Raw genomic sequence first — 15,147 nt, 5'->3', positions numbered from 1 at the left:
ACCCCTCCTAAGAGGTGATGGCATAATGATAACGATACCTTTCAATTCAGCTGAGTTTGGCGTTAAAGTGGAAATGTGTTAGAAAAATAACCATGAGGTTTTATTCAGTGATTAAATTCAAACAGCACGAAGTGCAGTGAACAGCATGTCTTGTATGAGCCAGTTACAGAGTGAGCCCCACTCCTCCTTGCCCATTCCCTTCCCCACCCTGCACTTCCCAAACACAGCTTTTCAACGAGATACTAACAGGGACTATAATGGACTCTCCTGTTGAAGCATGTCTTCATATAAATAATTAAATATTCACTGGAGAAGAGAGGAGAAAAAGCAGGAGACTGACTCAGTAGTTCAGTGGTCAGGGCATTCCACTGAGATGCGGGAGAGTCAGATTCCCTGTTTTAAAACTATTTCATTTATATCAAGTGGAACAGCTTCAGCAGGGCAGACTAAGCCATAAGCACCTCAGAATACTCAACAACTCAGTGGTTTGAGCATGCAGCTGGGATATGAGACTTGATTTCAAGTCCCTGTTTCGGCTCTGGCAGAACAGGGGTAGAAATTTGGGCCTCTACACTGCAGAAGAGTGCTCAAGGCACCAGGCAAATAATGTTATTAGTTACATTATTGTAGCGCATAGGAGCTGTCGTTATTGGCCAGGACCCCATTGGCCAGGCATTGTACAAATGGAACAGAAAGACAGTTCCTGCCCCCAAAGGGCTTACAGTCTAACCGTAAACCAAGAGACTTGTAAGGGAATATAAGGAAACAATGAGACAACAACGGTCAGGATGATCAACTTTCTAACCATTGTTTACACATTACAGGCATCTCAGCCAAGGAGAGTTTTGCAGAGGTATCTGCAGGAGGATGCTTTGTGGATGTTTACAGGCAGCTCCTCCCAAGTGTGCTGAACAGCATGGGAGAAAGTAGAGAGATGCTTGTCTGAAAACTGAACCTGTGGACAATGGAGACTGGCATCATGTGCATCAGCAATTCAATAGCAAATAGGTAGGGTGGGAAAGAAGGGACTAGAAGGTGAACAGAAGCAGCTTATATTTGACATGCTAGAGAAGGCAGAGCAGTGGAGGGGTTAAAGGAAAAGGATGCCTTCGGATGGCATACATGTACATATGCACATAGACACATACATCAAATTTCTGTTCTGCTTGCTCCTAGCTACCCTTTATTCAAGGCCCAAACTGAGAGGTGAGCTCTGAGCATGCCTCTGGGATCAGGCCGTGCAGGTGACAAAGGCAGAATATTGCATTGGCTGAGAATCCTCCTAGAGGTTATGCATGAGCCAGGGAACCAAGCAGCTCAGTGGCATCAGGAATGATTCTGTGTATGCCCACAGGCAGAAAAGTAGATTCTTAGGGGATTTTTCCAGCAAAAACGTAAGTGCCTATGAAACCTGAGCAGTAAATGGGTTAGTCACCAAGTGAAAGGAGCTTTGTGGATCTCAGGGATGATAGCAGCCTTCACCTATCTGAAGGGGGGTTCCAAAGAGGATGGAAAGAGGCTGTTCTCACTAGTGACAGATGGCAGAACAAGGAGTAATGGGCTTATGTTACAGTGGGGTAGGTCTAGGTTGGATATTAGGAAAAACTATTTCCCTAGGAGGGTGGTGAAGCACTGGAATGGGTTACCTAGGGAGGTGGTGGAATCTCCATCCCTAGAGGTTTTAAAGTCCCAGCTTGACAAAGCCCTGGCTGGGATGATTTAGTTGTGTTGGCCCTTCGTTGAGCAGGGGGTTTTACGAGATGACACCCTAAAGGTCTCTTCCAACCCTAATCATCTATGATTGTATGACAGTGGTTCCTAAATGATGGACTTAGGCACCAATGCCAACATCTTTTTGAGGATCTAGTTCTGTGTACCTAAAAGTGTGAGAAGAAAAGTGTTACAGTGAGGTTACCCACATGAAATGTGGGAGATGCCCACTTTTCTCTGATTCCACTTTTCCAGGGTCACAAGGGTCCTCCAATCCCTTCCTACAGAGCTGCAGGAGGGTCCTTGGCACAGGTAGTAGCTCCATAATGGAAGGTTTGCTTCTGAGTGGCGGAACCTCCACCTGTGGTTGAGTCCATCAGAGGGACTGTCCTTTTACCCTGAAGTCTGCAGGGATTTCTCCAATTTTGCATCAACTGAAAAGAAGGAAAAATACTGAGATTCCAGGAGACAAAAGTGATCAGATCCATGTTCTGCAGTTACTGGGCTGATGAGAAACAGAAGCTGGGGGAGGTCTAGGTTGGATATTAGGAAAAACTATTTCACTAGGAGGGTGGTGAAGCACTGGAATGGGTTCCCTAGGGAGGGGCTGGAATCTCCATCCTTAGAGGTTTTTTGGTCCCAGCTTGACAAAGCCCTGGCTGGGATGATTTAGTTGGGATTGGTCCTGCTTTGGGCAGGGGGCTGGACTCAATGACCTCCTGAGGTCTCTTCCAGCCCTAGGATTCTATGGGTTTATGATTCCCCCACTTCCTCCCAGCAAGAGGCATGGTAAGAAGAAAAGCTGGAGCACTAACTCTGCAATGATCTGCCAACGACTCCAGTTCTAGCTTCTTCCTGGCAGGAGGCACAATGGGAAGGAGATAAACGCACTAGCTACTCCAGTCTGGGCCTCAGGCTGCTGTAAGGAAGGCGCCAGGAGAGCTGGTTGTGAGGGAGCTTTCAGCTATTGTACTCTCTACAGGAAGCACTGTCATTAGAGTGGCAGGAATCCTGGCTGTAGCAGGTGCTCCCAGCTACTCCAGTCTCTGCCTCTCACAGATGGACACTGTAGGGAGCAGGACAGGAGCTCTGGGTGTGGGAGGGCTGGAGTGCTCTACACACTTACCAGTTTTACTTCTCCTGAGCATGAGGCCAATGAGAGCAGCCAGGAAGATGAACGTAGCGATGAAGATGCCCACAAGTCCATTGGACATTTTTTGCTCTGTTGGAAAAAGAAGGGGAGTCAGTATCTGAACTGCATCTGAATCTGTTTCAGAGTTTAAAGTCCTCACACACATCACACGCAGCATAGGCTGGGACCCTACGGGAGGAGAGATGTGGAAGGTTCCAGGGGAAAGACTGGATTAGGGAGATGAGATAGTCCATAGGGCAGCATCAGGTCCCAACGGGGGAGAAGTGTGTGGTTGGGGCAGGCAGTGTGTGCTTTCAGGCAGTTGGCTGCCCATTGGGTAGAACCATGGCACAGAGAGCAGGACCAGTGCTGAACTCCTACTGCAGAAGGCAAGGGGAGGGGCAAAAAAGACCATGTATTGTGAGGTTCCCAATAAGGACTCTGATGAGCAGGATCGGAGCCCAAGTGCTGATTTTTTGCTCCCCTGAAATCACTGTCCCCTTACCAGTGCAAGGTGCTGCATGATGCAGAGAACAAACTTCACAAAGGGCTGGGGAAGTGAGACTCAGAAGCCAGGGAGGAAAGAAGGGATGAGGTATAAGGGCAGCCAGGGAATTGGGAGAAATGGGAAGATGCTCAAACAGGAAGGGGCTATCGTACCTCCTAGTGAGGGGTGAAGAGCTGGAGCTAGGAGATCAGAGGACGAAGCAAAAGCTGAGAGGCCGAGGCAGTTCAGGGCACTCGCCCTCCTTTCCCACTTACCTGGTGCTCTGAGCTGGGCACTAGCTGTGATTTGCTCTTCGAGGGCGAGATGCGAGACATGGCAGCTGTAGATGGCAGGTCCCAGCTCTGTGGCGGTGTTGATACTCAGGTACGAATTGACGCTATACGTGCCATCCTGGGCTTGCCTATGGCTGGAGAAGTATGTGCTTGAGCCTGAGACAGGGACCTTGCCCTTGTCATCAGGAGCCTGCCGCGTCCACGTCACTGACACATCCAGGGGGTAATAGCCAGAGATCTCGCAGGTCAGGGTGCTGACTCCATTCCCCTCACGAGACACCAGCTCTGGGAACAAACGGACCCTTGGGGGCTCTGGAGGGGAATAAACAGGAAATTAAATCCAGCCAGTCATAAAGTGTGTTTGAGGGATGGAGTCGTACAGAGGAGTGCCTCACCCCACTGGATGGGCCTGGGAAAGCGAGGAGGGGAGCAGAGTTACAGGGAAGGGTCAGGTTCCAGTCAATGGGACCTGTCCTCCGACTGCCCCCTGACTAGTATCCATAAAGCACCAATTCCTCACCGACCAACTGCAGCTGGATGATGTTCTGGGCCTGGTGCTGCGGGGTGGACACCAAACAAATGTATGTCCCTTCATCCCCCACTCGCACGCCATGCAGCCGAAGCGATGCATCTCCAGTCTCCAGCAGCTGCACCACATCCACCTGGGCCCCTGGCTGTTCTGCTTGTACTGTGTCCCCTGCCTGGTAGTGAAACACTCTCCGCCCACTGCCTCGGTGCTGTAGCCTCCACTCCAGCGAGGCCAGCGGAGAGCTGGGAGCCAAGGCAAAGCTGCAGTCCAGGCTGACGGAGCTGCCAAGTCGGGCACGCAAAGCAGGGGTGTGAGATGACAACTGGAATTCAACTAGAAACAAAGAGGAGGAGAAAGATAGAAAGTGTGTAAATCTGTGATCATGAAAGACTCCTTGGCAGCACATCAGGTCACAATAAGCTCCACCCACCGGCAGAAAGTATGCTGTGCACTTATTGGGTAGGCTGAATCGAAGGGTATGAACTGTGCATCCGTTGGGTTATGTCTACACTGTAGAGTTTTTATACAAAAACTCGCAAAGCGTCCACATGATTTTGCACAAGAAAAGTACAGTAGATGGTCAGAAGACAGGGCTTTTTGCACAAGAGTTATTCCTCTTTCTACGAGGAAGAAGCCTTTTTGCGCAAGAGCTCTTGCACAAAAAAGCGTGTGGATGGACAACAAGTTTCTTGCACAAGAAATCCCTACCGGAAAAAGCCCAGATGCTCTGATGGAATGGCCATCACAGCTTTCTTACGTAACAGTGTCCATGGCTGTGTGGACACTCTGTTCGGAAAAGCACATGGCAGTGTGGACGTGCTCTTGCGCAAGAAACCTGCAGTGCAGACGTACCCCCAAGAAGAGCCCATCCTGCAGGCTGCAGAGCTATTAGCAGGATACAGGGAGTAAGTGCACATTGCTCTGCTTGCTACAACAAACTATTAGATGACTCAGCACTTGTCAGGGATCCCAGGGATGTGGCAAATAATGGGGACAGTCAGTGAGAACAGGAGGGACAGAACTGGGGGCAAGGGGCACAGAAGTGGAAGGGAGAGTGACCAACAGGGAACATCGGTGGCCCCGAATTTACATTTTGGAAATAGCTGGAGGACCACAGGGCCCTGTGCATTTGAGCTTCCCTCCAGAAGGCAAGGATTATCTATCCTGCTATGTTCAGTCCCTGTACAAGTGAGGTATTCCTGGGATCTCTTGTTCCCCTAGCACTCCTTGGTGTGGAGATTTCAGCCCTGGGGTGTCTGGCTCCCCTAGCACTCCTTGGTGTAGCAGGTGCATTCCAGAACTAAAGTCTTTTCATCTCATTCCTCACTCTGCTTACCTGTGGTCAGTACTGTGCCCTCATTGCTTACAGGGACCTTCAGCCTTGGGTGCAGCACAGCCACTCCCCCATCTTCCTCCCTGTCGCTTCTGACCTTCAGCACCAGGGCTATGCTGAGCCCACTGGACAGCTTCAGGGTCCCCATGAACCAGGAGGCCTGAGTGAGCGTCTCATCAGCCACGTGTAGGCTGTATGGAGAGATCTCACAGGTCACCTCCTCCCCAGCACAGTCTGCATGCAGCAGGGATTCCGCATAAGGGATGGGAACCAATGTTTCTGTAATGAGAAAAAGGAGCTAGGTAGTCTGATGAATGGAACAGGAAAAAGAGGATCAAGTTTCAGTAGGGCCCTAATTTGGAGAGACACCAACGGCTCTTTCACACCCAACGTAAAAAGTGGCAAACTCCAGCTGTATGAACACAAGAGCCTTAAATGAAGCATTGGTCTCCCAGCTTGTTTGAAGAAATTCTTGTGGTGAATGAAGAAGCCATATGGTTTGTTGTTATGGATTTCTCAATTTACCTGTTACTTTTAACTTTTCAGCCAGAATGGACAATATGAAAGGCTACTGGGGGAAAACAGCAGGGAACAAAACAGTGGCAGACAGTAGCTTAAGGGAACAGTAGGGAGAGCTGTACATTGGAAAATACCTACCTGCCAACCATGCTAGCAAGGTTTATTCTTCCCACGCCTAAACCTGGGACCAAAGGGGATGCTGAAACATTAAAGGTCTCAGCCTTTAAAAAGAAGTGGGATTGAGGACGCAGCAACAGCTAGAGAGGAGGGTCTGCCAAAGAGAAACACAGGCTGCTGCAGGGGCTCTCACCAGCCCAGGAGTAGGGATTTTTGAGTTGTGTGGAACTTACCAAACACTTGCAAGGAAAAAATAAAATGCAGGTAAAAAGCCAATATAGAGGCCACTGTCATTGAATACTTGTCACTGCATGCTCTGTACCTTGGGTGAACAAATCATGTTTTGTTTTCTAGAAGTCTCTTTTGGATTACCTTTAATCCATCACTGTCACAGACCACAGAATAAAAAGAGCTGCTAGGTGGCAGTTTAACTGGCTAACAGGTTAAACATACTGTTTAACTGGTCAACTGATTAAATGGGAGGGGAGTGGGACAGCAGCTCCAGTGGCTGGAGTGGCGCCTACCACCGCAGACAGGGACTGCTCCAGCCTCGCCAGAGTATCCCGTCTGTGACAGGTCCCTTGCGGGAGCTGCTCCAGCCCCCATCGGTTAACCTTAAGCGGTAACCCTCACCTGTTAAGAATGAGGCTTACGGGTTAACCAATTAAACCAGGATGGGAAACCTTTTGTGGATTGGGGGCTGCTGACCTACAGAAACATTAGTTGGGCAGGGGATAGAGGAGGTTCCCCAATACTGGGGGGGGGGGGGGGAAGCCCTGAGCTCTGGGGGCCGGATCCAGGCGAACTTGGGACTGCATCTTGCCCCTGGGCCTAAGGTTCCCCACCCCTGAGTTAAACCTTCACATCCCTAGTAGGTGCCAGAGGGGCCTGTTGTGTTAACATGTTTGGGAAACAGGACTATGGGGTCCTGCCCTTGGGAGAGGTGAAGAAAGCCAGGCTTCAAGTGAAGGATGCACTTGAGAGGACAGAAAGGGATTTAAAGCCCAGCTTGTCCTTTAACCTGAAAACTGTTCTATGCAGTTCTTGCCACCTGCCAATTCACTTACTGTTACTGAAGCACGTGCCAGTCTTTCTTGTTGCCCTGCACTCTCTGCACCTATACTCCAGTGGCAAAATACTGGAGTGTTTTTAACAATTTGTTAATTCAGCTTCAACCTCCTTGGTTCAGCATCCTCGGGTCCTGACTGGTCCCGGATGAAGGATTTTGCCAGACCAGGAAAGGTCATTTCTGGGCCCATCCCTGTCACCGCCCCCCATCCCTAGCTATGGCCTTACAGCCAGCCTCCCTGCCAGCTTCCCCTGCTGCCGGCCCCTCCATACACAGGGCACCTGGTCCCACTGTGGCAGCCCTGCCACTGGCACACACAGCCACACTGCTGGGCTCCATCCCCACAGGGCAACTGCCCTGCTGGGATCCAGTTGCACCACTGGGGGAAAAGCCCTGCTTGGGGCTACCAGGCTCTTTGCTGCATTGCTGGGCAGCCCCACTACTGGGTTCCTGGCCCTGCCACCAGGTGGCTCCACGGTCAGGTTCCCGGCCCTCTGGGGCAGACGCGCTGCCTCCTGCTCCCGCCGGGCAGCTACAGTGCTTGGTGCTAGTGGGGCTGTCGGCTCCGCGCTGTGCTGCCGGGTGACTCCGCTGCCTCCCAGCCTCGCAGCAAGTTTTGCTGCTCGGCTCCAGCTCTGCTGCCCCTCCCCCTCTCAGCGTTAACACAGGGCAGCAGCCCTACTGCTTGGCTCCCGGTTTCACTGTCACAGGGCAGCCCTGCTACTGGGCTGTAGCCCCACTGCAGAGCTCCCAGCCACCAGCCCGCCACTGGGACTCTCTGGTCTTGGGACATCCCAGGATGCCGGACCAGGGATGCTGCTGGACAAAAGAGTCCCGGTTAAGAGAGGTTCAATCTATAGTGTAGACTGGCTTGGCTCTGGTGAAGAGGTTTTTGTGAGAATGTATTTCATTAAGGGCTCCCAGGCAGACAGGAGAAGGTGGCTCAAACACTCCTTTAACGGCTTTGCTGGTATTGCCAACGTTTTCTTAAAGCTCTTGCTGAAATCAAACCATTGCATGAGGATTCCAGCTTCCATTAAAAAAGTAAGTTTCTACCACTCATGTCTGAGGAGCAAAACTTGAAAACATGACCTAGGTGCATTCTAAAAGCACAGAATCCAGACGGCCGATAAAAAATAACCTAACATTTATCCTTAGAAAATCTCATGATTTTTAAGTCAATCTCATGATTTGTTGAGACCTGATTCATGATTTTAACGCTGTATTGCAAATACTGCAACCATGTGAGAAAAGTTAAGAGACGATGCCAGAGCTATTAGCTCTGATAACTCTGCATTGATCCGCAGATCACATACAGAACTGTCGTGACCAGTGGGAGCCCAAGCTTTCCAATACTCTGAGAAGCATCTTGGACAACAAAACACTTGTGGGGTTTAAAAGGACATTCCCTCAGAGTTACCAGAGAGAACCAGACTGAGACACACTCAAACCTGTGGTACCACTGGACAGGGGACAATGACTCTGAAGAAGCAAAATCTACCTAGGTCACCTTTATGGAATGATGGTAATTTAGATAAGACAGATGTAATTGCAGGTTGTTATTTTAAAATCTTCCCTCCTTCCTCCCCTGCTTTGTTTCAATGGCTAAGTAAAAACATTTTGTTTTAAAATATTTGATTATAGTATTGGCCACTACTTTGTTGGCTCCCAAGGGAAGAAAACACGGGTTCCCCAAACCCAACTGGAGCTGCACAATAATAAGCGATTGTCATACACTGGCCAGTGGTCCTAGGCCTGCTCCACGTATGGAAAAATTATAACATTCCATCCCAAACCAGGCAAGGACAAGAGGCTTAAGACCTGAATTGGGTTCTCTGAGAGACTAGAAAGGGGACTGAAGAGCAGGTAGTCCTGCAGCTGTGACACTCCCCTTCTTACACCCTTTCCTCTCCTTGCACGCCGGGTGAAGTGAAAGTTCTTCCACAAAAGAACTCCAACCTCAGCTGAAGGCAGCAGGTTCTGCCGCTTTGTGTCCAGGTGGGACAGGAGGGCAAGGGAACGTATACAGCAGGGGTTCTCAAATGTCTTTGCACCACAACTCCCTTCTAACAACAAAACTTACTACATGACCCTGGGGGGAGGGGTAAGGGGGACTGAAGCCTGATCCCACCTGAAATTCACTGCCCAGAGTGGGAGGGTCAAAGCCTGTAACCCTGAGTTCTACCACCCTGAACTGAAGCCCTTGGTCTTCAGCTTCAGTCCTGGGAGGGGCAGTTCAGGCTTTGGCCTGGGAAGAGGGGCTTGGGCTTCAGCCTCAGGCTCCAGCAAGTTTAACAGAAGCCCAGGTGACCCCATTAAAACAGGTTTACTAGACTGTCCAAATATATAACATGCAGCCAGTGTGAAAGGTGCACAGTGAGGAAGGCAGCTGCAGAGCCCGGTGAACAGGGTAATCAGTTCTGCTCCTGGTTTGAGGCATAGTCATTATGCTGCTAGGGTCACGTTTTTTAATTACATCATGACACACAATTTTTCCTCTGCGTATACCAACAGGTTTGAACTCAGAACTTTCTCCTCCACCACGCAGGCCCCTACCCGATGTCAATGGGCTGATGCCAAATGACTCAGGCTCCCAGGGCTCAGGCTGCAGGATTGTTTAACTGCAGTGCAGACTTCCAGGCTTGAGCTGGAGCCTGGGCTCCAGGACACTGTGAGGCAGAAGGGTCATAGAGCCTGGGCTCCAGGCAATGCCCAAAAGTCTACATTGCACTTAAACAACCCTGCGGCACGAGTCCACAAGCCACTGGCAGCCACCAGTTATTAACTGCAGTATAGACATAAACAAGGAGTAGTGGTGGTAGGAGTATCTTGTGGGGCCTCCAGACCGGCCACTAGAGGATAGCGTGACACACTTTGCTAGTGGATTACAGGGCTGCTTGACTGACCGCATAGAGCTGTAGGTATCAGGATTTTGATTACTCTCTCCTCGTACATTCTCCCTGGTTAAACAGCACAGCTGCACTCTCACTGCAAACCATGCTCAAATCCCCATCCATTTTTGCCACTTTCAGCTCCATCCTTAAACTCTCCCTTCTCTTGCCAATTCCTCTTTGCCATTAAAAATCTTGTTGGTTTTTTCAGCACAATTAGAAAAGTACGCCCCTCCCTTTCCCTTTGCTATCTCCCCCCCCCCCTTTCACTACCACTGCAGCTGAGATCTCTCTCTGTCGCTTTCCTCCTCTAACCATTCCCACAGTCTCACTTTCTCCCTTCCCTCATTCTCACTTTCTTCCTTTCTTATTCCTACTTGTTCTCCATCTCTCTCCTATCAACTCCACCATGAAGTGTCAGACTTCCATTCTCTCCCTGTGAGTATGTCTCTCTCCTTGTCTAAGGAGGAAGGAAGGTACCCATGTGGTTAAGGCAGTGATGGACTAGAGTTCAGGATTCCAGGGTTGCAGACTGCAAAACTGCCATGCAGCAGTTCCAGTTGGTGTCCCAGGGTGCAAATGCACACACAGGAATCAGGCCTGGATACACATTAACCTGCATGGGCAGGACCACCTGAGGTCGCATGTACCAAAACATATGTCCCAAGATGCCTCACATCTAAACCCTGTCTTTAAAGTTGCCTTGTCATCCTGCTCTCTGCAAGTCCCAGTGCTCGCTACTCCACCTAGCAAAAGGTCTCACCCACCAATCAAAAAACCAGGCAGGCAGGCAGGCAGCAACCAATCGAAATATGATGTTGCCATGGCCAATCACAAGTTCATCCTCCTCTGCCAATTACAGACCTGGAGAAAGAGTTTTTTCTGCCCAGTAACATAGAACGTGTGGCCAATCACAAAAATACACCAACGCATGTCACAGGGAGGCAGAGCCAGAGTGATGAAGTGGGGCGACTCAGCTGGAAAATGGCTGAGTAAAGTGTGCTGGGGCTGGGTTGGCCTGCTCTGCTTTCGCTTTGCTTTTGAGGCTTTTTGGCCCTAACAGGCTGCCGGTGGCCACCTGCCTTTTTGTCTCCCTGCACCAGTCCAGACAGCTCCCCTGCAGAAGCACCCAGGATTTTCACCTCCTGGCCGGGAAGAAATCAGAAAGTACCGGACATTTTAGGTATCTGGTATTTTCTGAATGTTTTTACCAGACAGGAGGCGAAAATACCAGACTGTTCAGTTCAATACCGGACACCTGGCAACCCTAACCCCGGCTGCTGGTGCCTAGCCCTGCAGTAATTCCACAGGCCACCCGGGCCCCACCTCCAAAGCACAGGGCCCGGAGTGGCAGCTCAGATCTGTCTAATGCTGTCCTTGCCATAAGCCGTGGAGTTTGGGTGAGGAGAGTTAAGCTCAACCATTGCATGGAGAGGGATGAGGCTGGGATTGTGCCACAAATTATTGGCTGGATCTAGGACACCCTCACTGATCTGGAAGGCAAGCTGTAGGGCTGAAGAATGAACTTGCCATTTTAATAAATTATATCGACAAATGTGACATTATGTAACCTCATGAAATGCAGTCCAATTTTATTAATGGGTTTTGAATTAATTTGTTAATAACCTGTTAAGAATTGCCTTTGGAGAATCTGTTATTGTAACCTTTTTGGAACATTTTTTACATACTGTAACTGAAACCCCATTTTAACCATGTTGTAACTGAACATTTTAAACTGTGTACTGCCTTAACTCAGTGTAAAGTTAGGTGTGTGTCTATGTTAAAAGTGCAAATGTGAGTGTCTGTACAGCAATCAATCCTTGAAGCCAGCCTGTCTGGAGACCAGCTGCCAGCACCACCTGTTGATGGCTGAAGACCACTGTGTGTGAGACCCACCTAAGAATGAGAGACAAAAGTCTCATCAAGAAAAGAAGATCATAGTCCCATCTACCGTTAACTGATGATGCATGGTCATACAGTGCTCTGGGGCAGTGGGACAGTACATGATCTATGGACTAAAACATACAAAAAGACGGGTACAAAACTACAAAAAGACGGGTACTTTCACCAACATTTAAAACATCCCTCCAATAAAACATTTTATCTCATTCATCTTATCCCTCTATTGTAAGTAAGCTGATAGAAACTGTTTGGCTGTGTCTACACTGCACCCCTTTTCCGGAAAAGGGATGCAGATGAGACAAGTTGGGATTGCAAATGAAGCAGGGGATTTAAATCTCCCCCACTTCATTTGTATAAACATGGCTGCCGCTTTTTTCCGGCTCGGGGCTTTGTTGGAGAAAAGCACCAGTCTAGACGGGGATCTTTCGGAAAATAAAGCCTTTTCTGAAAGGTCCCTTATTCCTGATTTTAAGAGGAATAAGGGACCTTTCGGAAAAGACTTTATTTTTTGAAAAATCCCCATCTAGACTGGCGCTTTTTTCCAGCAAAGCCCCGAGCTGGAAAAAAGCAGCAGCCATGTTTATACAAATGAAGCGGGGGATATTTAAATACCCTGCTTCATTTGCAATTCCGACTTCTCATCTGCATCCCTTTTCCCGAAAAGGGGTACAGTGTAGACACAGCTTTTCTGTTTACACAGAATCCTTTACTCCCTTGTCCATCACATGTCCTGTGCGCCCTTGCAGCAGAGCTCTGTGTTTTGAGTCTGTGCGGATTTCAGTTCACTCAAGGACAACTGGCTATCATGGCAATTCTGCTATCTCCAATTCCCCACTCACCTGAGACTTCAAAGATGATGGGAGAAGTGGAGTCAGCACTTGTCCCTGGAACCTCATAGTTGGTGACACTGTCCAAGCTTCCATCATCAGCAATGCTGACACCTCTCAGCACCAGGGTGGCAGGGTCTGAGGAGAATGATCCTGCAAAGGCACCTGGAAATCCTCCCACAGCTTCCTCTATATAATGACAGTCCAAGACCACATCCACAGAGCGTAACTGGAAGCCTGGGGCCGGCTCTCCTGGCAGCTCTGCTGAGAAGGAGAGGAACCAGCTGAGAGGTGGGGTGCACATACAAACACCTGCTGCTCCATCGGGATGAGACAAATAGCACTTAATCTTGCCCTCTGCTAGGGCAGCCCTATGGAAAAGGGGATGATCCATGTGAGCCCAGGGGCATGCTACTGTCATAGAATTCCCCTTCTTTCCTGGAACACATCCCTAGAACTACCTCTTCCCAGTTGTGGTATTATTTCCCCACCCCCAACCCCCTCCGCCATCATCCTTTTGGAAGATTCCAGGCATAGGCAGTGATGCCACGGCACCAGGAATATTCCTGACTTGGGGACAGACTCCACCAGAGTTCTGGGCCACTGACTGACATGGGCAGGACCTCTTGGGGTAGCATGTACCAAAACATCTGTCCCAAGATGTTTCACATCTAACCTCTATTTTTCTCCTCAACCCCACCCCACTTGCTGTCCCTGTGTGCTCCACACCAGGTGCATGCCTGGCCACCTGGTGAGGAGCATAGGGTTGCCAGGTGTACGGTATTCCCCCAGAAAGTCCGGATTTTGGGCCCTTTATCCAGTAAAAAAATTCAGAAAATACGGGACATATGCAATATCCGGTATTTTCTGGTTTTCCAGCTGGGCGCTCGATGGAAGCCTGGTGGGGCAGGGGAGTGGCTGGGAAATAGGGTGCAATTGGCACTGGGAGCCTCTGGTTGTGTATGACACCTTGGGCAGGGGGAGAAGCCCCGTATGTGCTCCTGAGCGCTGGTCAAGCACATGGTGGAGCCACAGCTGGACCCTTCGTGCTTCGCTGGGATCGTGCAGGCAGCACCCTGGGATTTGCATGTGCCCGGGTCAGTCCCGCTCCCCACCAGCCTATTTGCTCCCCAGTCCTGCTTCCTGCCAGCCGGCCGATCTCCCCCAGCCAGACCCGCTCCCACCGGCCACCCCCCGATATCACCCAGCCAGCCCTGTTGCCCCCAAGACTCCCCATCTCTGCTTAATGCCCCCCCCCCCCGGCCAGCCCTGCTCCCCTCCCCCTGCGCCCCCGCTCAAGTGTGTCCAGTATTTTTTTTAGACTACCTGGTAACTCTTGGAGCAGGAAGCTGCTCTAGCCCCACTGTGCTACCAGTGGTGGGGGCAAGGACCCCTGGTACATTTTAAATAGCTTGGGGGCAGCTGGCAGGACTGGAGGACGCATGGGCAGAGGAGCGCATGGGGCGGTGGGTGGGCAGGAGTGTGAGGAGACCCCCATCTCTCCAGGAGAAGATGCCAGAGAGGGATGTGTCTGTTAAGCATGGTGCCCCTCATCTCCCCCACCCAAACCCTCATTCACCCCACTCCTTTGAGAGCCCAAACCCTCTTCCCCACCCCCCTCCTGTCCCCAAACTCTCTCACTGCCTCCAGCCCCCAAAGTCCCTCCCAGAGCCTGACCCCAGCGCCCCTTCGTATACCCCCATCTTCCGCCCCAGGCAAAGCCTGCACCCAGAACCCAGTCTCCTCCCAGAGCCTGACCCCGCTGGCGGGAAGCAGCTCAAGCTGGGGCCGGATGCTCCCCCCGCTGGTGAGCGCAGAGCGGGGGGGGGCAGGGAAGGGGGGGGAGCGGCGGGACCTGGGGCGGAGGGGGGGTTGCTCCTCCCTTCTGGTCACGTGGCCATTGCCCCCCCATATCCCGCCTCACCAATTGCCCCCCCCCAACTCCCTGGCAGAGCGCTGGGCGGCGATTCTGGCTCCTGCTCCCGCAGCAAGGCCCGGCCCGTTTCTGCCCTCGGCCCCCCCTCGCTCCCGCAGCGGCACCTCCGCCCGCTCCGCTCACCAGCCCCCAGAGCCAGCGCGCCGCACGCGAGGAGGAGCCCGAGATGCATCGTGCCCCGGGGGCTCCCGGCAGACACGGAACCGTCCGGCGTCTGCGCCCGAAACACGCTGGGCAGGAGCCTGCGGCGCCCGGGCGGCCGCTTTCGCTTTCGCTCCGCGAGCGAGGCAGAGCGGGGAGTGTGAACGCTCCAGACCCGAGCCCGCGACAGGGGCAGGCAGCGCCCAGGGGCTGCCGGCTAAGCCCGGGCGGGAGGCTGGCTCGCTCTGAATGGCTTTGCCA

The 15,147-nt window shown here is 51.3% G+C and overlaps 2 protein-coding genes across 3 annotated transcripts in view; one reads left to right on the top strand and one right to left on the bottom strand.

Moving 5' to 3' along the window:
* Positions 1 to 15,147, top strand: part of LOC149525640 (uncharacterized) — a 238,290-nt gene that overhangs the window by 91,542 nt on the left and 131,601 nt on the right. The gene's annotated exons all lie outside the window — the stretch shown is intronic.
* On the bottom strand, positions 79 to 15,001 carry LOC102463337 (tapasin-related protein-like). Of its 2 annotated transcripts, none has more exons than XM_075902451.2 (7): positions 14,869 to 15,001; positions 12,822 to 13,070; positions 5,488 to 5,763; positions 4,143 to 4,484; positions 3,605 to 3,934; positions 2,837 to 2,932; positions 79 to 2,144 (listed from the first exon to the last, which is right to left on the bottom strand). In XM_075902451.2, the coding sequence occupies exons 1-7, from the start codon at positions 14,915 to 14,917 to the stop codon at positions 2,104 to 2,106; spliced, it is 1,383 nt and encodes a 460-aa protein (XP_075758566.2). In that variant the 5' UTR covers positions 14,918 to 15,001; the 3' UTR covers positions 79 to 2,103. The 2 variants fall into 2 exon arrangements, with proteins under 2 accessions (XP_075758566.2, XP_075758557.2); XM_075902442.2 differs by having other exon boundaries at positions 12,822 to 13,073; positions 14,869 to 14,994.

This window comes from Pelodiscus sinensis, chromosome 1, assembly GCF_052426305.1.
Source record: "Pelodiscus sinensis isolate ZL-2025 chromosome 1, ASM5242630v1, whole genome shotgun sequence".
Classification (NCBI taxonomy): Eukaryota; Metazoa; Chordata; order Testudines; family Trionychidae; genus Pelodiscus; species Pelodiscus sinensis.
The sequence above is the reverse complement of the archived record's forward strand: the minus strand, read 5'-3'. Positions and strand labels throughout refer to the sequence as shown.